This window comes from Nerophis lumbriciformis, linkage group LG13 (genome assembly GCF_033978685.3).
Source record: "Nerophis lumbriciformis linkage group LG13, RoL_Nlum_v2.1, whole genome shotgun sequence".
In the NCBI taxonomy this organism is placed as follows: domain Eukaryota; kingdom Metazoa; phylum Chordata; class Actinopteri; order Syngnathiformes; family Syngnathidae; genus Nerophis; species Nerophis lumbriciformis.
Genome location: NC_084560.2, coordinates 55,001 through 81,398, shown reverse-complemented (window position 1 = coordinate 81,398; position 26,398 = coordinate 55,001). Strand labels below are relative to the sequence as shown.

The window sequence follows — 26,398 nt, the reverse complement described above, 5'->3', positions numbered from 1 at the left end:
TTTCATTTAAAGTGAAGACGAAAAAATAAATTTAGGCCAGTTTTTTCAGAAGGCATAAACATACAGTGCAAATCTTAATATTCTGCAATAGTATACGCATTCCAAAGGTAAAAGTATTGCTTATTTTGCTTTAAAATGTGCAAAAATAAAGATAAACATCCAATACAAAAAAGTGCGTATTTCCTTGAATTGGCGCCGGGTATATAGTATTCTGTAACCCGGGTGACAAAACCCCATTTAAATATCCTGTCTATTTATTTTTCGTCGTCTAAGCTGTTATTGCGTGCGTCATGACGTCACGCGGTCACGTGACTTGCGTGCGTCATTACGTCACGCGGTCACGTGACTTAACGCGGCTGTCAGACGAGCATAAAAGCCGGAAGTCAGCTGCTACCGGTGAGAGCGAGAGGGACACACTGTGAGGTTGCTGCAGGTTTTACGCTTTAATGATTCAATCAGCCTTCGAAACTCAAATGGAATGATGTCGAACTGCAGGAGCCGACTACCGGAGCCGCGGGAGTGTTTGAGAGTCATTTATCTGCGGAATTGGTGAGTTGCATTTGTGTAGCTTTACGTAGCCTAGCCGCTGCATTCGAGCGGTTAGCATCTACTTATATGCCCGCTTTCTCTGAATATAGTTCAACCCAATGAATGAAATGTTATCACTGTCAACAATTGTCTTATTGTTCTTGTGTTGTCATACTAGCTTTGATAGTTATCAGTGCTATGCATCCAAGGCACTTTATGAAGCAGTCCAGTCAACCACTGTGTCTGCTAGCACTCTATTTGTGGATGCACTGTTAGAGTAATGAATATTTTCATATAACAATTATTATATTGGATGTATGAATTATTTATTGTACAATATTAAGGAATATACTTTGCTTAGTATTATTTAGTATTTGAATGTATTTTTTTGTGTGCGCACTGGAAATTTGACTGGTCCTGCCCTTTTATACAGGCCAGGTTGGATGGCGAGCTTAGAGCCCTGAACTAGAGTCTGAAGCTTTATGCCTGGAACCGAACTACTTCAACTGAATCCACCCAACCCAATCCCGGGCTGGTAGGAGGCTTCTCAGCAGCCGCCCTCTGTTTTCCCTTCTTTTTTGCCAAAACGCAACGAGTTCATTGCGGTCCTCCTGAACCTTCACTTTTTCCCCGTCCCTTCACTAAAACCCCTCTGGACACTGCCACCACAACGTGGACTTAGCGGGGCCGTTTAATGAACTATGTATTTGTGTTGCGCTCATACCATCGTTGGTAAAAACCAAGGACTAAATCACGTATACTGATGTTGTAAATAACTGAACGTTGTGTGAATTGATGTATATGTGAATGGCCATTTGAATTTACATGTTTAATGTTGTTTGTTATTTTTCCTATTATTCTTTAATATCATTTGGTACCACTTAAACATAAATCCTGTGTTCAGTCTTTATTACTCTCCATTCCTAGAGCTGAATTTAGTTTCTTCTGATCTAGCCCAGACATATCATTTACTGTTTTATTTAGTACTTGTACAGTGCTTTATTGAAGTAACATACAGGTTACAATTCGCATGCCTCCAATTACTGCCGGGTCAAACTCGTTTCGCAAAATAATTAGCGCATGCCTGGCCTTGCCGCCGGCTCAGGATTAACGCCGGCTCAAACTCAGTTCGCAAAATATTCATTTTATTAGTGCACGTCTGGAATTTTCGCCGGGTCAAACTCGTTTTGCAAAATAATTAGCATATGTCTCGGACTTCCGCCGGGTCAAACTCGTCACGTCATGAGTGACACTTCACCTGTCATCATTTTCAAAATGGAGGAGGCCGATTTCAATCATTTGAAATCACATAAAGGGAAGAAGATTAAGAGCTATTCAGTAGGATTTAAGGTCCAAGCTATTGAATCTGCTAAAAAGAACAGTAAGCAGCTATGTTTTATTAATATACCGTAGCTGCGTGTGTCAAATATGAGTCATTAAATGACTCCCGCCTCCTGGTGGTAGAGGGCGCTAGTGATCCTTCTTGCGACTACCGGTACTAGGGATGTCCCGATCCGATATTTGGATCGGATCGGCCGCCGATATTTGCCAAAAAATGCGCATCGGCAAGGCATGGGAAAATGCCGATCCAGATCCAGTTTAAAAAAAAAACTCCGGTCCGTGTTTTCCAACGCACCGATTTAAATAATACATTCCACTTTTCTGCTGCTCCCTAATTTCCGTTCCGCATTTTCCAGCACACCTTCAACACATCCACAGGTCTGTGGATTCTCACGCAGTTGCTTTTAGCTGCTGGCATAACACGACAGGCTCTTCTCACTCTTTTCTGTGTCTCCCTCTCACAGACAGCAAGCGCACCTTCTTACACACGTCACATACTGTCACATCATACGTCACATGCTGTCACGACACACGTCACATACTGTCACGTCATACGTCACATACGTATACGCCCTCTCCCAGCAGAGAGGTAGCAGCATGGCTAACGTTAGCTGTGATGCTAGCGCAGCCGTGCGAGCAACGCTCCATCTAAGGTGCGCGCTTGCGCAATTACGCACTGCTCAAGCGTCCTCTGCGCACGGCAAATCTATGCCACGCACAAAATCAAATAAAAAAATAAGCGCATAACAATGTTCGACACACGGACACGACAGAGAAAACAGTTTTCGTCATCATTGTTCAAATATTGTGACGTCTGTCGAGACGCTTATCTCCGTTCGGTGCCACACGTCCACACCATCAAAATGCCGAGGCAAACATTTCCACATCAACACCGTATGAAAAAATGTGTGATTTTTTTAGTTGTGATTTCCTTCTCTGCATGAAAGTTTAAAAGTAGCATATATTAATGCAGTATGAAGAAGAATGTTTTAATGTAGACATGCAAGCCTTGAAAGAAAATGTTGAAAACCATCCATCCATCTTCTTCCGCTTATCCGAGGTCGGGTCGCGGGGGCAGCAGCCTAAGCAGGGAAGCCCAGACTTCCCTCTCCCCAGCCACTTCGTCCAGCTCCTCCCGGGGGATCCCGAGGCGTTCCCAGGCCAGCCGGGAGACATAGTCTTCCCAACGTGTCCTGGGTCTTCCTCGTGGCCTCCTACCGGTCGGACGTGCCCTAAACACCTCCTTAGGGAGGCGCTCGGGTGGCATCCTGACCAGATGCCCGAACCACCTCATCTGGCTCCTCTCCATGTGGAGGAGCAGCGGCTTTACTTTGAGCTCCCCCCGGATGACAGAGCTTCTCACCCTATCTCTAAGGGAGAGCCCCGCCACCCGGCGGAGGAAACTCATTTCGGCCGCTTGTACCCGTGATCTTGTCCTTTCGGTCATAACCCAAAGCTCATGACCATAGGTGAGGATGGGAACGTAGATCGACCGGTAAATTGAGAGCTTTGCCTTCCGGCTCAGCTCCTTCTTCACCACAACGGATCGATACAGCGTCCGCATTACTGAAGACGCCGCACCGATCCGCCTGTCGATCTCACGATCCACTCTTCCCTCACTCGTGAACAAGACTCCCAGGTACTTGAACTCCTCCACTTGGGGCAAGATCTCCTCCCCAACCCGGAGATGGCACTCCACCCTTTTCCGGGCGAGAACCATGGACTCGGACTTGGAGGTGCTGATTCTCATCCCAGTCGCTTCACACTCAGCTGCGAACCGATCCAGTGAGAGCTGAAGATCCTGGCCAGATGAAGCCATCAGGACCACATCATCTGCAAAAAGCAGAGACCTAATCCTGCAGCCACCAAACCGGATCCCCTCAACGCCTTGACTGCGCCTAGAAATTCTGTCCATAAAAGTTATGAACAGAATCGGTGACAAAGGGCAGCCTTGGCGGAGTCCAACCCTCACCGGAAATGTGTCCGACTTACTGCCGGCAATGCGAACCAAGCTCTGACACTGATCATACAGGGAGCGGACCGCCACAATCAGACAGTCCGAAACCCCATACTCTCTGAGCACCCCCCACAGGACTTCCCGAGGGACACGGTCGAATGCCTTCTCCAAGTCCACAAAGCACATGTAGACTGGTTGGGCAAACTCCCATGCACCCTCAAGGACCCTGCCGAGAGTATAGAGCTGGTCCACAGTTCCACGACCAGGACGAAAACCACACTGTTCCTCCTGAATCCGAGGTTCGACTATCCGGCGTAGCCTCCTCTCCAGTACACCTGAATAGACCTTACCGGGAAGGCTGAGGAGTGTGATCCCACGATAGTTAGAACATACCCTCCGGTTCCCCTTTTTAAAGAGAGGAACCACCACCCCGGTCTGCCAATCCAGAGGTACTGCCCCCGATGTCCACGCGATGCTGCAGAGTCTTGTCAACCAAGACAGCCCTACAGCATCCAGAGCCTTAAGGAACTCCGGGCGGATCTCATCCACCACCAGATTCCCCAGGCACTGCTTCCTCATAGGAAGACGTGTTGGTGGGATTGAGGAGGTCTTCGAAGTATTCCCTCCACCGATCCACAACTTCCGCAGTTGAGGTCAGCAGAACACCATCCGCACCATACACGGTGTTGGTAGTGCACTGCTTCCCCTTCTTGAGGCGGCGGATGGTGGTCCAGAATCGCTTCGAAGCCGTCGGGAAGTCGTTTTCCATGGCTTCCCCGAACTCCTCCCATGTCCGAGTTTTTGCCTCCGCGACCGCTGAAGCCGCACACCGCTTGGCCTGTCGGTACCTGTCCGCTGCCTCAGGAGTCCCATGAGCCAAAAGAACCCGATAGGACTCCTTCTTCAGCTTGACGGCATCCCTCACCGCCGGTGTCCACCAACGGGTTCTAGGATTACCGCCACGACAGGCACCAACTACCTTACGGCCACAGCTCCAATCAGCCGCCTCGACAATAGAGGTGCGGAACATGGTCCACTCGGATTCAATGTCCAGCACCTCCCTCGTGACATGTTCAAAGTTCTTCCGGAGGTGGGAATTGAAACTCTCTCTGACAGGAGACTCTGCCAGACGTTCCCAGCAAACCCTCACAATGCGTTTGGGCCTGCCAGGTCTGTCCGGCATCCTCCCCCACCATCGCAGCCAACTCACCACCAGGTGGTGATCGGTAGAAAGCTCCGCCCCTCTCTTCACCCGAGTGTCCAAAACATGAGGCCGCAAATCCGATGACACAACTACAAAGTCGATCATAGAACTGCGGCCTAGGGTGTCCTGGTGCCAAGTGCACATATGGACACCCTTATGCTTGAACATGGTGTTCGTTATGGACAATCCGTGACGGGCACAAAAGTCCAATAACAAAACACCACTTGGGTTCAGATCCGGGCGGCCATTCTTCCCAATCACGCCTCTCCAGGTTTCACTGTCGTTGCCAATATGAGCGTTGAAGTCCCCCAGTAGAACGAGGGAATCACCCGGGGGAGCACTCTCAAGTACTCCCTCGAGTGAATCCAAAAAGGGTGGGTACTCTGAGCTGCTGTTTGGCGCGTAAGCGCAAACAACAGTCAGGACCCGTCCCCCCACCCGAAGGCGGAGGGAAGCTACCCTCTCCTCCACCGGGTTGAACTCCAACATGCAGGCTCTGAGCCGGGGGGAAACAAGAATTGCCACCCCAGCCCGTCGCCTCTCACTGCTGGCAACGCCAGAGTGAAAGAGAGTCCAGCCCCTCTCGAGAGAACTGGTTCCAGAGCCCTTGCTGTGCATCGAGGTGAGTCCGACTATATCCAACCGGAACTTCTCTGCCTCGCACACTTGCTCAGGCTCCTTCCCCCCCCAGCGAGGTGACGTTCCACGTCCCAAGAGCTAGCTTCTGTAGCCGAGGATCGGACCGCCAAGTGCCCTGCCTTTGGCTACCGCCCAGCTCACATTGCACCCGACCTCTATGGCCCCTGCTATGGGTGGTGAGCCCATTGGAGGGGGGACCCACGTTGCCTCTTCGGGCTGTGCCCGGCCGGGCCCCATGGGGACAGGCCCGGCCACCAGGCGCTCGCCATCGTGCCCCAACTCCGGGCCTGGCTCCGGAGGGGGGCCCCGGTGACCCGCGTCCGGGCGAGGGAAATCTGAGTCTCGGTTCTTGCATTTCCATAGAAGCCTTCGAGCTGCTCTTTGTCTGATCCCTCACCTAGGACCTGTTTGTGTTGGGAGACCCTACCAGGGGGCATGGAAGCCCCCGGACAACATAGCTCCTAGGATCATTGGGACACGCAAACTCCTCTACCACGTTAAGGTGGCAGCTCAGAGAGGAGATGTTGAAAGCATTTCCTGCAAATGGGTGCATTTCTACCCTATATTTTAACTTTAGATTTATTCTCATATCAAACTCTTTTGGCTGTCTTTTTGACACTTACATCCGGCGCCCCCCTCCACACCCCGGATTATAAATAATGTCAATAATTCAATGTGATTATCTTGTGTGATGACTGTATTATGATGATAGCATATATCTGATAGTATATATCTGTATCATGAATCAATGTAAGTGGACCCCGACTTAAACAAGTGTAAAAACTTATTGGGGTGTTACCATTTAGTGGTCAATTGTACGGAATATGTACTTCACTGTGCAACCTACTAATACAAGTCTCAATCAATCAATCCAAACACATAGAATCATCATACTGCTGTGATTATATGCATCAAGTGTTCATTCAAGGCTAAGGCAAAATATCGCGATATATATCGTGTATCGCAATATGGCCTTAAAATATGGCAATATTAAAAAAAGGCCATATCGCCCAGCCCTAGTTCAATGATGCCATTTCTGTTTGTCATGTATCATTTGGTCTATTTTGTGTTTATCCTTGAAGAAACAGGTCAGTTTCTTGTTACCAACCATTGTGTATTATTCAAAGTCCCCTAATTCAGCTGGCTAGTTGTTATCAAGAGTACCGAAACCCTTTTCAACATGATTCTGACAACTAAGTAGGCTAAATAACTTTAAACTTGAATACATGCTCGGATAGGTCAGTATCGATATCGGATCGGAAGTGCAAAAACAATATCGATATCGGATCGGAAGTGCAAAAACCTGGATCGGTGCTGCAGAAGAAGACAACAAGCCACAAGAGTGAGCAGCGATCGTTTGCTTGCACTTTTAACATGGAGGATTACATATCTCAAATAAAACCGTTTTCTAAACTGGACTTTCAATGGAAGCAGGAGGTAATACTTAAAGGAAGATCTCCATCGAGACAGAGAGACTTTTAAAACTGAAGAAAGATAAAGAAGGCTTCTATAAACAGGTTATCGATGCTTTTGATCAGAAGCAGCTGCGCATGGACTCATAAGTAAAGGTAAGACCATAATAACGTTTTTTTTTTAATTAAATGTGCTTTTCGTGATGGTATCCTTACATCACTCAAATTTATAAGCGCAGGCCTAAATTTACCCCACGCCTTTTGGTAAGCGCAGGAGTGAGAAGAGGTTTTAAATCAATTAGCGCCCCGACGGCTATTCAAGGAAATACGGTATGTGACGCATCGACGCCGTTTTACGTAATCGATGACGTCGACGCGTCGTTTCAGCCTAAATCTCATTGTAAAGAGAATTCCATAGTTGAACCCCCACCACTGATATGCACATTTGTTTTCAAGTTGTCCCTGAATACCCATGTTGGAAATGACCTTTTCTTCTATGCTCTTCATTCTCACAAGTGATGACAAACATTTGTTGTAAATTTGCTGGTAATGTTTTACTTGTAGCCTTAAACGTGACACATGATGTCTGTAACTTTACTAGCTGCTGTAGTTTCATCCATCCATCCATTTTCTACCGCTTATTCCCTTTGGGGTCGCGGGGGCGCTGGAGCCTAACTCAGCTGCACATGGGCGGAAGGCGGGGTACACCCTGGACAAGTCGCCACCTCATCGCAGGGCCAACACAGATAGACAGACAACATTCACACACTAGGGCCCATTTAGTGTTGCCAATCAACCTATCCCCAGGTGCATGTCTTTGGAGGTGGGAGGAAGCCGGAGTACCCGGAGGGAACCCACGCAGTCACGGGGAGAACATGCAAACTCCACACAGAAAGATCCCGAGCCCGGGATTGAACCCAAGACTACTCAGGACCTTCGTATTGTGAGGCAGACGCACTAACCCCTCTTCCACCGTGCTGCCCCTGTAGTTTCAATAAACCATAATTAATAATTAATATGTTAGTGTGTTCTAAGTGATCTACTTTATGAATAATCTTTTCTGTAGTTGATACAATGCCTTTATGTTACTCTTATGTGTTCCCCCACACTTCCACACAGTAGCTGATGTATGGCAATGTAAGTGTGCACAATTGCCCTATAATCTAACACATATTTGACCTTATTTAATATAAAAATACTCTTAGACATTTGTTTCCGTACATGTGCAATATGAGATTTCCATGTCAGACCGTCATCCAGTATCACTCCTAAAAATCTAAGTTCAGAAACCCTTTCAATATCAATTCCATCTATTGACAGTGTGATCCTTTCCTCCCTTTTCCTCTTACAAGACATCATGAACTTTGGTTTTTTTTACATTTAATGATACTTTATTGACATCAAACCGTCTCTTAAGTTGAATCATTTCCTGTTCAATAATGTTTGATAATGCTTTTAAGTCATGTCCCGAACTAGAAAAGTTGGTGTCGTTCGCAATGAATACAAATGTCAATAACTTTGATACCTCACATATATCATTCATATATAAAATAAACCATTTTGGTCCCAAAACCAAACCTTGTGGAAGTCCACATTCAATCCTCATGTGTTCAGATGGATTACCCACAACATCCACAACCTCTTGTCTATTATCTAAATAACTTCGTAGCCAGTCTAAAACTACTCCTCTCACACCAAATGAATAGAATAGGGATCCATCTCGGTTCACACTCCATTACAGTAGGTGGCGGTAATGCACACCACAAGGTTGCTTGCCAACCGCCATAAAAAATCAAAAGAAGAAGAAGAAGAACGGGCGTGCGTGCGTGAGGGGACGTGACGTCTGACGTCACTACCCCTAGCGGTTTAGGGCACGTATCCAGAACATTCGGGATGTCTGGACGCTAGCTGGAGGTGAGGCGGGAGCGAAGAAAAGTGGAAAAAGAGTGTTATTCGTCAAAAAACCCACACGACGACGGTCATTTTTTCGCCGTGCTATTGTAAAATGGTCTTTTATCTGTGTTTTGTGTTCCGGCTCCAGAATTTGAAAGTTCCGCGCGTGAAGCCGGTGAGTAACGTAGAAAATGAACGTTTCAAAAGTTCAATAAGGTTAACTTAGGCTATCTTTTGTTCGACGCAGTGAATGTGTGCAGGTTACATGCTACGATATTCCACATATTTCCAAGTGGTTGAAACCAAAGCCTATGACTTTATTGTCAGTGTTGTTTGTAGGCCCAGGTCGCTAACGTTACTTTGTTACTGTCAACAACGTAACGTTAACGTTGAGGGTAACGTAGTGGAAACAGACGTTCTTTGCCTTGATAAATATGCAGAGGACGACGTGTTTCAAATATTGGTGAAATGTTTGAATTAAGCAGTTACTGCATATGTGAAAGTTTTTTTGAAATGATCAGACTTTGGAGAAAAAAGCAAAATCCTAATATGTTCAGAAGGGCTGTCTAACGGAGTCGCCCTCGCCAATAAGGGATTGACCACGTAATGCAGTACACTATACATCATCATATGCCTTTTGCATCTTAAGTCACATTCTCTGTTATGTTATAGTACCATAGAGTGCTTGGAAATAAAGTTTGTCATTTTGAGCAACATTTGTGAGTATTTGTTCATTTTAAAACACCATTTGGTTATGCCATTCACCATGATTTGGAAAGAAATGACATTTGTTTATTGTCTCCCTGCAGATCTTGTGTGACGTCTCTGCGCCACACAAGAGAGTACAAATCACACAAGAGACTGAGAGAGAGCAGATACTGATAGAGAAACTCATGCACACAACCTTTGGCCTTCGCCGGCGACACATTGTTCAAGGAAGTCCAGGGGTGCGGGAATTCCTGGAGAACTGGCCGGCCTCACAGGTAAATATGTAGTATGTTTTGATTAGTAATAGTTCATCAAAATCATTGCCATGTCTGATTGTTTTTACACCGAAATATTTATATCTGTGTACAGGTGTTTGCAGAGTTTCATCGTATTACAAATGTGAATCGACGCAACCAGTTCTACTGTGAACTTGAGCGCTACACACCAAAACTGGTTGCACTGTATCGACAGAAGTCCTCAAGGACTGGAAAGGGAGCAGAGGCACTGCAAGAGATGCTGAGAATTGATGACTTGGAGGTAAGTTTGTTTGCCTTTTTCATGGGGACAATGTTGATCATATGTGTTGTCATTGCAGATTATAGACGCCTTGATAGTAGTCAGTCATAGATGACTGTTTTTAACAGAACTGAAGCATGCACACTGTTATATCAGTGACACGGACTGGGTATGCTGGCATTTTCTCTTGTTTCTCCATCTAGGAAGAATATGACATCAACATGCGACGCACTCTGGTTCTTCGTGGACTTCCAGTGTATCTCCGGGAGGATGACACTGAATTCTACAAAACCTGTAATGTAAGTATGTCTCTGCAGCCAAAGTTATGCTTGGAGATTTGAGGAGATGAGGAGGAGGAGGAAGGACAGGAGAGGAGGGGAGGGGAGGAAGAAGAATGAGAGGAGGGGAGAGGAGAGGAGAGGAGGGGAGGGAAAACAATGACAGGAAAGGAGAGGAGAGGAAACAATGACGGGGAGGAAGAAGGAGCAGAGGAGATGAGGAGGAGGAGGAGGAGAGGGGGACTATGCATACTGTATGTTTTGGCTCTACAAACAAGAATTGTGTGACATCCTTCTGGATTGGTTATAGTTGATTTTCTTGTTATTTTGCAGGGTGAAGATGAGATGGAGACCACTGGCGTTTCTCTCTGTGGCCCCTGACTCCACTGGTTCCAGCAGCTTCAGCCCGGAGAACATATCCATCGTGATAGAGGATGAAGTTGTTATGAGCGAGCTTCCCAGGTTGGCTGATGCATTTGTGGTGCTGCTTGGTTCAATCTATGCATCACACTTAGATCAGTGCTTCTTAACCCGGGTTCCATCCAACCCTAGGGGTCGGCCTCAGGGGTTCGGCGGAGCCTCCGCCACGGAGGTAAAGACACATCCGACTTATCGTGTAAATAAAAACTTCTCCCTGTCGGCGTATTATGGATACTCCCAAACAATGTTCCCTCTAATTTTCCATCTGATTTGCCGGTTGTTTGATTGATCGATTGAAACGTTTACTAGCAGATTGCAAAGGAGGAGAATACATGATATGAAACAGTACAGTACATATTCCGTACAATTGACCACTAAATGGTAACACCCCAATAAGTTTTTCAACTTGTTTAAGTCGGGGTCCACGTTAATCAATTCATGGTAATGTGTGTGAGGTGTGTTATTTGTTGTGAGTTTATGCACTGTGTTGGTTTTGTTCTTTGAACAAGGTGATGTTCATGCACGCTTCATTTTGTGCACCAGTAAAATAACAACTTTTTCTTGAATTTGAAAAAAAACCCATTTTATTTTTCACTAAAGTGAAACTGGCGGGGCTCGGTACCTCCAACAAGGTTAAGAACCACTGACTTGGATTCTCCAAAGAAAGTCACTCACACATTCACATTCATCCAGAAAGTCCTGCTGTGTCTGGATGATAACAAAGCACTGAAGCCATGCCTACTCTGCCTGAAAAATGACTTGTTCAAGTTTGAGTAACGAAGCAGCTGAGAAGTGCATGCCTGCACTCATTAACCATGCATAAATGTGCTTCAGATCAGCATCATTATTGCAGCCATGTTGTTCTACTGTTAACCTGTCTGATTTCCATAGACATGTCTGTTCAAATGTTGAAAGCACTTTTGCGTATGCCCAGTGGGCTTTTTATAACTTTAGAATGAGAGGTAAATATTTAGTTCATTTTATTGTACTGCCTCCTTGACCTCACTGAGCTGAGTCAGCCCTCAGTTGTAATGATGATTCAGTTATTTATTTATATTAGCTTTTCTTTTCTTTTCTTCTGTTTTATTTGGAATGTTTTTTTATTTTCCTCATTTGCACAAATTTAGATGTCTGCGCTGCTGCTTTCATAAGTTTTTTTCTCTTCCTTGAGAAAATACAGTGCAGAGAAAGGGAAGTTTGTTCATCCCCAATGATTCAAAATAGGCTGCTAAAATATATTTGTAAAAAAAAAAAAGTTTGACTCCAGGTGTTGCACTTTAATGTTATTCGACATTTCACAGTTTTACTAAGTCTGTTCTGGGAAAATAAAAAACTTAAAATGTAACAGTTGTTATTGCCTTTTTAAAAGGTATGTTTTAAGGTGCTGTTTTATACCCTAATAAATTGTTGACATTTTGACAGTAACACTTTAGTCAAGAACCTTTTATTGCAAGGATGAGGTTTCTCTTGCACATGACTATAGTTCTACAGTTACATGTACACAACAATCTGCACAACTGAATTTGCACACTTAGTTTTTTTTGGCATGTCTTTGGGGGACAGAACCTCTCAGAAAACACAGCTCTCTAAAAACAGGGCATCTTGCACATTAAGTCGGCAAGAAGTAAATATTTTGAGTTCAAAAAGGTGTAATAGTTTGAGTAGATACTATTGATATTAATACATTGTATTCAGTTATTTTTTTCAAGTCCATGTCATTTAGTTTGTATTCAATCAGATCATTTAAAAGGTGTAATATTTTGAGTAGATACTATTGATATTAATACATTGTATTCAGTTATTTTTTTCAAGTCCATGTCATTTAGTTTGTATAAATATATTCAATCAGATCATTTAAGTATGAAGAAGACATAAATACTAAGTTAATGATCATTCAAAATGTTATATTGAACTTTGAATATAAATTAAGTCAACTGAACACACATTTTTAAGTATACTGTAACTCAAAACATTTATTATGATAACTTAAAACGTTTTTACGTTATCAGTTACAGCCATGTATTGTGAGATTTTGGCCAAAAACCTCCTTCCCTCAGTCGGATCATTGAAGATGGATCTTCCAACATGACAATGACCCAAAGCACACAGCCAGGAAAACCAAGAAGTGGCTTTGTAAGAACCATATCAAGGTTCTGGAGTGGCCTAGCCAGTCTCCAGACCTACATCCAATTGAAAATCTTTGGAGGGAGCTGAAAGTCTGTGTTACTCAGCGACAGCCCAGAAACCTGACGGATCTAGAGAAGATCTGTGTGGAGGAGTGGGCCAAAATCCCTCCTGCAGTCTGTGCAAACCTGCTGAAGAACTACAGGAAACGTTTGACCTCTGCAATTGCAAACAAAGGCTACTCTACCAAATATTAATGTTGGTGTTCAAACACTTATTTTCAGCTTTATCACACAAATAAATTGTTAAAAAAAATCATAGATTGTGTTTTATGGATTTTTCTTTTTAGGTCATCTCTCATACAGTGGACATGCACCTATACCATGGACATTTCAGACCCTTCCATGATTTCTAAGTGGGACAACTTGCAAAATAGCAGGGTGTTCAATACTTATTTTCTTGACTGTATATGTACTGTAAATAAGAACGACTTAGCTGATCTGAAAAACTCTGAAAATCCTATGAAATGTTTAACAAGCCATCCTATAATACAACAGCTATTAATGTAACAATACAATAAAACAAATATATAAATGAGTTTTTTTTCATTATTTTATCAATAGGCTAATGTATATTACTTTATATAGATTCTACAAGAAACACAAAACTTCAAACCTAAATTATTTACACTTGCAGACACAGGGTTTCGTGCAGCTTCACTCATTGTAAAGGAAGACGGAAGTCCACGCAGGAGAAAAATGACTACAAAGATGGTTTCTGGGTTTTTCTTTATATATATATATATATATATATATATTGCTCCTGATGGCTGCTGGTTTAGCGCCTTGCATGGCAGCTCCCGCCATCAGTGTGTGAATGGGGGAATGTGGAAATACTGTCAAAGCCCTTTGAGTACCTTGAAGGTAGAAAAGCACTATACAAGTATAACCCATTTATCATTTATTCATTTATCTATATATATGTATATATATATAGTAGGGGTGTGGGAAAAAAATAAATTCGAATTCGAATCACGATTCTCCCGTTGTGCGATTCAGATTTGATTTTCTTTTTTTTTTTTTAATCGATTTTTTTTTTACATTTTTATTATTTCCATCCATCCATCCATCCATCTTCTTCCACTTATCCGAGGTCGGGTCGCGGGGGCAGCAGCCTAAGCAGGGAAGCCCAGACTTCCCTCTCCCCAGCCACTTGGTCCAGCTCCTCCCGGGGGATCCCGAGGCGTTCCCAGGCCAGCCGGGAGACACAGTCTTCCCAACGTGTCCTGGGTCTTCCCCGTGGCCTCCTACCGGTCGGACGTGCCGTAAACACCTACCTCAGGAGACGTTCGGGTGGCATCCTGACCAGATGCCCGAACCACCTCATCTGGCTCCTCTCCATGTGGAGGAGCAGCGGCTTCACTTTGAGCTCCCCCCGGATGGCAGAGCTTCTCAATGAACACCAATGAGTTGACTGATGATCTTTATCACACCATTTATTCAGAAAGTGTAAATAACGACAAATAAAGATAGAATACTATTAACCACAGCACGTAAGTGTAAAACAACCACAACAACTTTAGGATTTGAAACACACTTGCCACCCTGGACACCTCCGAATTCGGGAGATTGGTGGGGGGAATATTTATAGCTACAATACACTGAAATTCAAGTATTTCTTTTATATATCTTTCATATATATATATATATATATATATATATATATATAAAGAAATACTTGAATTTCAGTGTTCATTTATTTCCACATACGTATATATGCACACTAGAGATGCGCGGATAGGCAATTTATTTCATCCGCAACCGCGGCAGAAAGTCGTCAACCATCCGCCATCCACCCGATGTAACGTTTGATCAGAACTGCATCCGCCCGTTGTTATATATCTAATATTAATTTAAAAAAAAAAAAGGGTGAAAACTACGCGAATTGCACCTTGTGCAGACAAGATTTTTCGATCGGACACGGAGGAATTAGCGATGTAAAAGACCACGTTGGGACAAAAAAACACAAGTCTAATGCCGTTGCTAGCGATACAAGTGGAAAACTTTCAACGTTTTTCGTCGCCCAAACAGATTCTTTGGATGTGATAAATGCCAAAGTTTTATTTACGGAGGCAATAATTGAGCATGGACTTCCAATCGCACTGGCTGATCACATGGGACAGTTAATAATGTAATGCAACCTTTAAAAATCATTACGCGGTGATCGCGATCCCAAAAATAAACTTCTTGCATGATAATGTCCAGAAAAATTCGCTTTATATTACTATAGAGTCCTTTTAACGAATGAGTTTGATGGTTTATCACAAACCTTAAATGAAAGAAGTCCTTTGTTCTCCTGCAGCATGGCCTTGCTTTGTGTTTGGTGCGCCATCCTGTCGGCTGTATTTCACAGCACGACATACTGTTAAAAGTGTTTATACTATTTATACTTTCAATTAACAAATTGAAGTCTTGTGAAAGGTTGACAGGATAACTGGCATTAACTGTCAAAATAATTTCAAACTATTGAAGTTAGCTTACAGAATAAACATGTCAATAAATATATACCCATATGATTTTTGCTGTAATATTTTTGTTTTGAAAAGTCACTGTGACTGATAGAAAAGTGATGGTTTTAGCAACATTTTAACCTGTCTGAATGCTAATAATCATTTTGCGAGCAAGCAGGTAAGCTGCGCGGGCGGAGCGCGCGGAGTGACCCATGTTACGAGCCCCCGGCCACGGGGGTGGCGGGCAGGTAAGCTGCTTACCTGCTGCGCGTGACGCCGGCCGCGGCGAAAGCGGACGAGGCGGGGTGTCGGTGCGGTGGGCGCGGTGGTGACCCTGGACGTGCGTCGGGCCCTTCTCGCGGATCGCCTCAGCTACGGCTCCCGGTGGGGCCCTCTCGGGGGAAGGAGCCTCGGTCCCGGACCCCGGCGAGGCGTCCCTCCGCTCCGTAAAAGTGTCCATCTCTTTTTTTTTTTTTTCTTCTGTTGTGGCATATGCTGCAGGTTCCTGCTCATTTTTCGTATGTGGGTAACAACATTTAACTATGTATATATATTTACCAATTGGTTTAACTGCCACCCGCAAAAAAAAAAAAAAAAAAAAAAAAAAATCTAATTAATCCGCCCGACCCGACCCGCGAGCGGATAAAATCTTATTTTTTTAAATTTCATCCGCCCGATCCGACTCCGCGGTTGTGTCCGCAAACCGCGCATCTCTAATGCACACACATAACACTCGTCTCTACTCATTGTTGTATTTGAAGTGCAATGCTTTGCAGCCAGTAGCAGTCTTTGAAGGAGCATAGGTATGGGCAGCATCTGTGACATTTCATTTGCAGGAAAGAAGTGATTTTAGGCTTGAATTCTCTGTCACTATCTTTTTTTGGACATTACTACTTGCCGTAGTTTTGAAGCAATGCATGATTGGAATCGGGATGTTGTGTGTCAGTGTATTAATGTGCCGGCTGGAATAAACACACGCTGAGAAATAGCTCCGTGCCTGCCTACTTTATGGCTTATAGATAAAACTATGGATGACGGAGACATATATACAAACCCCGTTTCCATATGAGTTGGGAAATGATGTTAGATGTAAATATATGCAAATCCTTTTCAACCCATAGTCAGTTGAATGCACTACAAAGACAACATATTTGATGTTCAAACTCATAACTTTTTGCAACCAATAATTAACTTAGAATTTCATGGCTGCAACACGTGCCAAAGTAGTTGGGAAAGGGCATGTTTACCACTGTGTTACATGGCCTTTCCTTTGAACAACACTCAATCAATCAACCAATCAATGATTATTTATATAGCCCTAAATCACAAGTGTCTCAAAGGGCTGCACAAGCCACAACGACATCCTCGGTACAAAGCCCACATAAGGGCAAGGAAAAACTCACCCCAGTGGGACGTCGATGTGAATGACTATGAGAAACCTTGGAGAGGACCGCATATGTGGGTAACCCCCCCCCCTCTAGGGGAGACCAAAAGCAATGGATGTCGAGTGGGTCTGACATAATATTGTGAGAGTCCAGTCCATAGTGGATCCAACATAATAGTAAGAGTCCAGTCCATAGTGGGGCCAGCAGGACACCATCCCAAGCGGAGACGGGTCAGCAGCGCAGAGATGTTCCCAGCCGATGCACAGGCGAGCGGTCCACCCCGGGTCCCGACTCTGGACAGCCAGCACTTCATCCATGGCCACCGGACCTGTGCCCCCCCCCCCCCCCCCACAAGGAGGGGGGGCACAAATGTTTGGGAACTGAGGAGACACATTTTTGAAGCTTCTCAGGTGGAATTCTTTCCCATTCTTGCTTGATGTACAGCTTAAGTTGTTCAACAGTCCGTTGTGCTATTTTAGGCTTCATAATGCGCCACACATTTTTACATCTAACACAATTTCCCAACTCATATGGAAAGGAGGTTTGTAGATAGGATGTACTCACTTGTCATGTGTTGTAGATAGGATGTACTCACTTGTCATTGTACATGTGCATTGTACATTTCATTACCACATTTGGAGGTGTGGAAATGGCCACGTTGCCATCCAGCGCCGACTGTAACGTGGCGTGCACCTTCCACATCTCCACCTTCATTTTTGCTTGTCCTCCTCTGCTGTCCTCAGACGCTCAGCAAAATTGTGTGGGCTCCAAGTGATGGGCAAGATACCTGGAACATGTAAGCTGCAAGTTAGTCTCCATGAAATGTAGCTAAGCTACGGGGGAAGCTATCTCCGGAGAATTTGCTTAGTAGGCAAATAGTGAGAGCATTCCTGACTTGCTCTTTAGTTGTTTTCCAGTCCATTCAATGACTTGCACTTTACATCTCCACATTTATTGTCACATGTGCAGACTTTGACCATTTTGTAATGTTCTGAATTTGGAAGAATATACCTGGACATAGTGAAGTGGTTTTTATTCCAGCAATGATATTTACAAGGTGAAACTAATAGTGTTCTCTCACTACAACACGCTTCACTTTACACGGCCTCGCTGTTACACCCATCTTTTTTGTGTGTGTATTTTTTTAGGCTTTTTTCCTTTGTTTTTACAGCACATGATTGCGCATTGTGTTCTGCATCCTGATTGGCAAAGGGACTGTAGACCATTGTCAATCAATCTTCTTATGCCATGTGTCCTGTACACTGCAGAAGGCCTTGTCTTACAGTCCGCTTATTTGGGACTTTTCTTTTACTGTCCACTACTTTCTGGACTTTTGTCCGCCTGCACTTGAAATGTCTGAGAAGACGGTAGAGGACACTATCAAATGAAGTCCAGTAGCTTGTCCTGGTGTTATTTCACAGCACATCTATTACAGGATCTTTGCAGGATAGCTTGCTAATAACATTGAACCAAAGAATGGCTTATTGTACTTGCACTAGACATGAATGCGTAGGAAACAACAACAACAAATATACATATCATATTTACATAGAAGTTTCCCAGATCTAGAAATGACATACCTGTGTCCTTCTCGCTTTACACTTTCATTCCTGTAGTTCTGTTCCATGGAGTGAAGGACAACTCCCTTCCTTATAGCTTATGCATGTCATGTGATGTCATATTAGCATGAAGGACATCAAACATGTCCTACTTGCATTAGGGCGTAAAGTAAAGGAGATTGGTGAAAGACGTTCATGATTATACAATATTACATCATTGGTATCATAGTCTTAAAAGACTAACATTGGCCACAAGTTCCTCACTCTGATTGACAAACACTTCCCCAAAGGCAACACCCTAAGAAAAGTATTCAACAAGAACAACATTAAATTGAGCTACAGCTGTATGAACAATATACGACAAATTATCTCAAACCACAACAAAACAATTGCAAATGAGCCGTCGGCCCCCGGACAGAGCGACTCCAAAACCAACAAAGGCTGCAACTGCCGCAAGAAACCTGATTGCCCTCTCAACGGGGGGTGCTTACAAACATCAGTTGTTTACCAATCTAAGGTAACACGCAAGGACATTAACACATCCGACACATATGTAGGATTAACCGAGGGAGAGTTTAAAACCAGATGGAACAATCACAAGGCTTCTTTCAGGAACCAAAACCTGCGGAATACCACAGAACTCAGCAAACACATTTGGGACCTCAAAGACAATAATGTTGAATATTCAATAACATGGCAAATTCTTGCATCCAGCACACCTTACAATAGTGGTAATAAAAGATGCAACCTATGCTTGAAAGAGAAACTGTTTATTATTTACCGTCCAGACCTGTCATCCCTCAACAAGCGCAGCGAAATTGTATCAGCATGCCGCCACAGACGGAAACACCTCCTAGGTAACACATGAGCCAATCACCACGCCCCTACGCCAGCCTGTACCCACCCACTCTGTGCCCTATATAAACCATGGTACGTGAATGCTTCCATTAAAATCTCCTGATGATTGAGGGAACCCCTCATGAAACAGGCCTGTAGAGATGAAGTAGTCTTGTCATTTTTTTCCCCACACATACATATATATATATATATCTCAATCGATCGATCGATTGATATATATATATATATATATATATATATATACATATCAATCAATGTTTATTTATATAGCCCTAAATCACAATATATATGTCAGAGTTTGTAGGTGCCGAACCCCAAGATGCAGAGAAGGCGGAAGGCATTGTACGAGAAAACATGGTTTTAATGTTAAAAAATAAGAAAAGGAAAACACGAACCAGAAACCAGGAAGCAGGAACAGGAGTCAGGATCCAGGGAAAGCTTAACGCACACAGGTAGCAACGACAGCATACAGCAAACAATGACACGACAGGTAGTAACGACAATGATCCAGCCATGACTGGAGGAGAAGGCAGGTTTAAATAGTAGCTGGCTGATTGACACCAGGTGTGGCCAGGTGCCAATCAGCCACAGCTGAGGGGAAGCAGCACTCAGGGAGACACTCAGGAAATGAAGACAAAATAAAAGCGCTGACAGGAAACTAAGACAAACACAGAGAAAAAACTACAACACAGTCAAACTGTCAGGGACAAGCCTGACAATATATATATATATATATATATATATATATATATATATATATATATATATATATATATATATATATATATATATATATATATATATATATATATATATATATATATATATATATATATATATTTGCGTGGATATATATAGATATAGCTATATAGTTATAATATATATAATACCAAAGGAAATTTAAAAAGAACATGAAAACCTCCCACATTCTAAGATACATTATAAAAACGATTAGCATCAAAGACAAAAATAATATCATGAGTGTAATATTTATTTATTTTTTCTTTTTTTCTTTCCTTATGCTAATGTTGTTTCAATACATTGTTAAATATTTGAATATTTTTACGAAAATAAGTTGTATGTATTTGTTTTGAAAATTTGAAATGGACAAGTTTACTTTTATTTTCAGAATAAGTAAATAGTATATACTAAAATAGTTGTACCGGGGGTGGAGAGAAAAGAGCTGCTTACTTGTTTCTCTCGTGAGATCTGACAAGACTGCGCGCGAACCAAACACGGAGAGGATAAAGCAAGATGGCGTCTGACGGTGAAGACGTTATTGCAGTCGTCACAGTTCAGTGTTCTTAATCTGTGCGTCCATGTACACATATATGTAGGTTTGGTTGTTATCATCACTTCAGTCATCAACAATTGTATCACCAGAGTAATGGACATTGGAACAGTGTATGACTGACTTGGTAGGATATGTACAGCGAGCGGTGGACATAGAGAGAGAGAGAGAGAGAGAGAGAGAGAGAGAGAGAGGGAGGGAGAGAGAGAGAGAGAGAGAGATCAGAAAGTATAAGAAAAAGTATCTGCTTTTGATTATTTACATTTGATTATTAACAATCCGGGGAGGGTGTTAGTTTAGGGTTGTAGTTGCCTGGAGGTGTTGTTTTAGTGCAATTTTGAAGGAGGATAGAGATGCCCTTTCTTTTACACCTGTTTGGGAGTGCATCCCATATTGATGTGGCATAGAGAGAGAATGAGTTAAGACCTTTGTTAGTTCGGAATCTGGGTTTAACGTGGTTAGTGGAGCTCCCCCTGGTGTTGTGGTTATGGCGGTCATTTACATTAAGGAAGTAGTTTGACATGTACTTCGGTATCAGGGAGGTGTAGCGGATTTTATAGACCAGGCTCAGTGCAAGTTGTTTGACTCTGTCCTCCACCCTGAGCCAGCCCACTTTGAAGAAGTGGGTAGGAGTGAGGTGTGATCTGGGGTGGAGGTCTAGAAGTAATCTGACTAGCTTGTTCTGGGATGTTTGGAGTCTAGATTTGAGGGTTTTGGAGGTGCTAGGGTACCAGGAGGTGCATGCGTAATCGAAAAAGGGTTGAACGAGAGTTCCCGCTAGAATCTTCATGGTGCTTTTGTTGACCAGAGAGGAGATTCTATAGAGAAATCTCGTTCGTTGGTTGACCTTTTTGATGACCTTGGTTGCCATTTTATCACAGGAAAGATTAGCCTCTAGAATGGAACCTAGGTAGGTGACCTCATCTTTCCTGGTGATAACAATGTCACCCACTTTTATAGTGAAGTCATTGACTTTCTTAAGGTTGATGTGGGACCCAAACAGGATGGATTCTGTTTTACCCAAGTGTATGGATAGCTTGTTGTCAGCGAGCCAGGTGCAAGTTCTACAGAGTTCAGCACTGAGGATTTTCTCCACCTGTGACTTGTCCTTGTCTGATACCAGCAGGGTTGAGTCATCCGCAAACAAGAACAATGCACAGTCGCATGCTGATGACATGTCGTTTATGTATATTAGGAACAGTAAAGGCCCTAATATACTGCCTTGGGGGACTCCGCAGCTTACTCACCTCTACCACCTGTTCCCTCCCCTCCAAGTAAGATTGCATCCAGCTCCATGAGATTTTGTCAAATCCGATTGCTCTGAGCTTATCCAACAATATAGCGTGGTAGCCTCTGTCGGCTTCACCGTGACTCGGTGCATTGAGGAAATAGCCCAAGACATTGAGACACAATTGTTAGATCTGATTCACCGTGGTACGCACTCCAGGTTGACAAATCTACAGCGTTACGGTGAGTTAAAAATCTCATTTGTTTTTTATGTTGTAGCTGCGTTTTATTTTGAAGGCATGTAACCGTTTTTCTTAGCTGTTGAGTGGAAAAAGAAGTTAAAACACAAATGGTAAAAGTTTCGTGACGTGTGCAATTTTAGAGGCATATTTTTCTGAATTCTATTGTATTCCATCCATCCATCCATCCATCTTCTTCCGCTTATCCGAGGTCGGGTCGCGGGGGCAGCAGCCTAAGCAGGGAAGCCCAGACTTCCCTCTCCCCAGCCACTTCGTCCAGCTCCTCCCGGGGGATCCCGAGGCGTTCCCAGGCCAGCCGGGAGACATAGTCTTCCCAACGTGTCCTGGGTCTTCCTCGTGGTCTCCTACCGGTCGGACATGCCCTAAACACCTCCTTAGGGAGGCGCTCGGGTGGCATCCTGACCAGATGCCCGAACCACCTCATCTGGCTCCTCTCGATGTGGAGGAGCAGCGGCTTTACTTTGAGCTCCCCCCGGATGACAGAGCTTCTCACCCTATCTCTAAGGGAGAGCCCCGCCACCCGGCGGAGGAAACTCATTTCGGCCGCTTGTACCCGTGATCTTGTCCTTTCGGTAATAACCCAAAGCTCATGACCATAGGTGAGGATGGGAACGTAGATCGACCGGTAAATTGAGAGCTTTGCCTTCCGGCTCAGCTCCTTCTTCACCACAACGGATCGATACAGCGTCCGCATTACCGAAGACGCCGCACCGATCCGCCTGTCGATCTCACGATCCACTCTTCCCTCACTCGTGAACAAGACTCCGAGGTACTTGAACTCCTCCACTTGGGGCAAGATCTCCTCCCCAACCCGGAGATGGCACTCCACCCTTTTCCGGGCGAGAACCATGGACTCGGACTTGGAGGTGCTGATTCTCATCCCAGTCGCTTCACACTCAGCTGCGAACAGATCCAGTGAGAGCTGAAGATCCTGGCCAGATGAAGCCATCAGGACCACATCATCTGCAAAAAGCAGAGACCTAATCCTGCAGCCACCAAACCGGATCCCCTCAACGCCTTGACTGCGCCTAGAAATTCTGTCCATAAAAGTTATGAACAGAATCGGTGACAAAGGGCAGCCTTGGCGGAGTCCAACCCTCACCGGAAACGTGTCCGACTTACTGCCGGCAATGCGAACCAAGCTCTGACACTGATCATACAGGGAGCGGACCGCCACAATCAGACAGTCCGAAACCCCATACTCTCTGAGCACTCCCCACAGGACTTCCCGAGGGACACGGTCGAATGCCTTCTCCAAGTCCACAAAGCACATGTAGACTGGTTGGGCAAACTCCCATGCACCCTCAAGGACCCTGCCGAGAGTATAGAGCTGGTCCACAGTTCCACGACCAGGACGAAAACCACACTGTTCCTCCTGAATCCGAGGTTCGACTATCCGGCGTAGCCTCCTCTCCAGTACACCTGAATAGACCTTACCGGGAAGGCTGAGGAGTATGATCCCACGATAGTTAGAACACACCCTCCGGTTCCCCTTTTTAAAGAGAGGAACCACCACCCCGCTCTGCCAATCCGGAGGTACTGCCCCCGATGTCCACGCGATGCTGCAGAGTCTTGTCAACCAAGACAGCCCTACAGCATCCAGAGCCTTAAGGAACTCCGGGCGGATCTCATCCACCCCCGGGGCCTTGCCACCGAGGAGCTTTTTAACTACCTCAGCAACCTCAGCCCCAGAAATAGGAGAGCCCACCACAGATTCCCCAGGCACTGCTTCCTCATAAGAAGACGTGTTGGTGGGATTGAGGAGGTCTTCGAAGTATTCCCTCCACCGATCCACAACTTCCGCAGTCGAGGTCAGCAGAACACCATCCGCACCATACACGGTGTTGGTAGTGCACTGCTTCCCCTTCCTGAGGCGGCGGATGGTGGTCCAGAATCGCTTCGAAGCCATCCGGAAGTCGTTTTCCATGGCTTCCCCGAACTCCTCCCATGTCCGAGTTTTTGCCTCCGCGACCGTTGAAGCCGCACACCGCTTGACCTGTCGGTACCTGTCCGCTGCCTCAGGAGTCCCATGAGCCAAAAAAACCCGATAGGACTCCTTCTTCAGCTTGACGGCATCCGTCACCGCCGGTGTCCACCAACGGGTTCTAGGATTACCGCCACGACAGGCACCAATTACCTTGCGGCCACAGCTCCAATCAGCCGCCTCGACAATAGAGGTGCGGAACATGGTCCACTCGGACTCAATGTCCAGCACCTCCCTCGTGACATGTTCAAAGTTCTTCCGGAGGTGGGAATTGAAACTCTCTCTGACAGGAGACTCTGCCAGACGTTCCCAGCAAACCCTCACAATGCGTTTGGGCCTGCCAGGTCTGTCCGGCATCCTCCCCCACCATCGCAGCCAACTCACCACCAGGTGGTGATCGGTAGAAAGCTCCGCCCCTCTCTTCACCCGAGTGTCCAAAACATGAGGCCGCAAATCCGATGACACAACTACAAAGTCGATCATAGAACTGCGGCCTAGGGTGTCCTGGTGCCAAGTGCACATATGGACACCCTTATGCTTGAACATGGTGTTCGTTATGGACAATCCGTGACGGGCACAAAAGTCCAATAACAAAACACCACTTGGGTTCAGATCCGGGCGGCCATTCTTCCCAATCACGCCTCTCCAGGTTTCACTGTCGCTGCCAACATGAGCATTGAAGTCCCCCAGTAGAACGAGGGAATCACCCGGGGGAGCACTCTCAAGTACTCCCTCGAGTGAATCCAAAAAGGGTGGGTACTCTGAGCTGCTGTTTGGCGCGTAAGCGCAAACAACAGTCAGGACCCGTCCCCCCACCCGAAGGCGGAGGGAAGCTACCCTCTCGTCCACCGGGTTGAACTCCAACATGCAGGCTCTGAGCCGGGGGGCAACAAGAATTGCCACCCCAGCCCGTCGCCTCTCACTGCTGGCAACGCCAGAGTGGAAGAGAGTCCAGCCCCTCTCGAGAGAACTGGTTCCAGAGCCCTTGCTGTGCGTCGAGGTGAGTCCGACTATATCCAACCGGAACTTCTCTACCTCGCGCACTAGCTCAGGCTCCTTTCCCCCCAGCGAGGTGACGTTCCACGTCCCAAGAGCTAGCTTCTGTAGCCGAGGATCGGACCGCCAAGTGCCCTGCCTTCGGCTACCGCCCAGCTCACATTGCACCCGACCTCTATGGCCCCTGCTATGGGTGGTGAGCCCATTGGAGGGGGGACCCACGTTGCCTCTTCGGGCTGTGCCCGGCCGGGCCCCATGGGGACAGGCCCGGCCACCAGGCGCTCGCCATCGTGCCCCAACTCCGGGCCTGGCTCCGGAGGGGGGCCCCGGTGACCCGCGTCCGGGCGAGGGAAATCTGAGTCTCGGTTCTTGCATTTCCATAGAAGTCTTCGAGCTGCTCTTTGTCTGATCCCTCACCTAGGACCTGTTTGTCTTGGGAGACCCTACCAGGGGGCATGGAAGCCCCCGGACAACATAGCTCCTAGGATCATTGGGACACGCAAACTCCTCTACCACGTTAAAGTGGCAGCTCAGAGAGGAGTATATATATATATATGTGTGTGTGTGTGTATATATGTATGTGTGTGTGTATATATATATATATATATATATGTATATGTGTATATATATATATATATATATATATATATACACATATACAGTATATATATATATATATATATATATATATATATATATATATATATATAAATAAATAAATGGGTTGTCTTGTATAGCGCTTTTCTACCTTCAAGGTACTCAAAGCGCTTTGACACTACTTCCACATTTACCCATTCACACACACATTCACACACTGATGGAGGGAGCTGCCATGCAAGGCGCTAACCAGCACCCATCAGGAGCAAGGGTGAAGTGTCTTGCTCAGGACACAACGGACATGACGAGGTTGGTACTAGGTGGGGATTGAACCAGGCACCCTCGGGTCGCGCACGGCCATTCTTCCACTGCGCCACGCCGTCCCTATATATATATACATATACAGTATATATACATATATATGTATGTATATATATATATATATATATATATATATATATATGTGTGTGTGTATATATATGTGTGTGTGTATATACTGTATATATATACACACTATATATATATATATATATATATATATATATATATATATATATGTATATGTATATATATGTGTGTGTGTGTAAATATATATATATGTATGTATGTACAGTATGTATATATATATATATATATATATGTGTGTGTGTGTAAATATATATATATGTATGTATGTACAGTATGTATATATATATATATATATATATATATA

General features: G+C 44.8%; 1 protein-coding gene across 3 annotated transcripts in view; it reads right to left on the bottom strand.

The window, feature by feature from the left end:
- The window catches only part of LOC133613936 (uncharacterized), a 35,365-nt gene extending 16,711 nt beyond the window's left edge, over positions 1-18,654 (bottom strand). For all 3 annotated transcript variants that reach the window (XM_072914388.1, XM_061971869.2, XM_061971868.2), the window contains exons 1-2: positions 18,495-18,654; positions 17,545-17,701 (exon numbers count right to left, since the gene is read on the bottom strand). In XM_072914388.1, the coding sequence (XP_072770489.1) occupies positions 17,545-17,628 (84 nt within the window). In that variant the 5' untranslated portion in view covers positions 17,629-17,701; positions 18,495-18,654. The remainder of the gene's footprint in view (positions 1-17,544; positions 17,702-18,494) is intronic.
- Between the last annotated feature and the right edge of the window lie 7,744 nt (positions 18,655-26,398).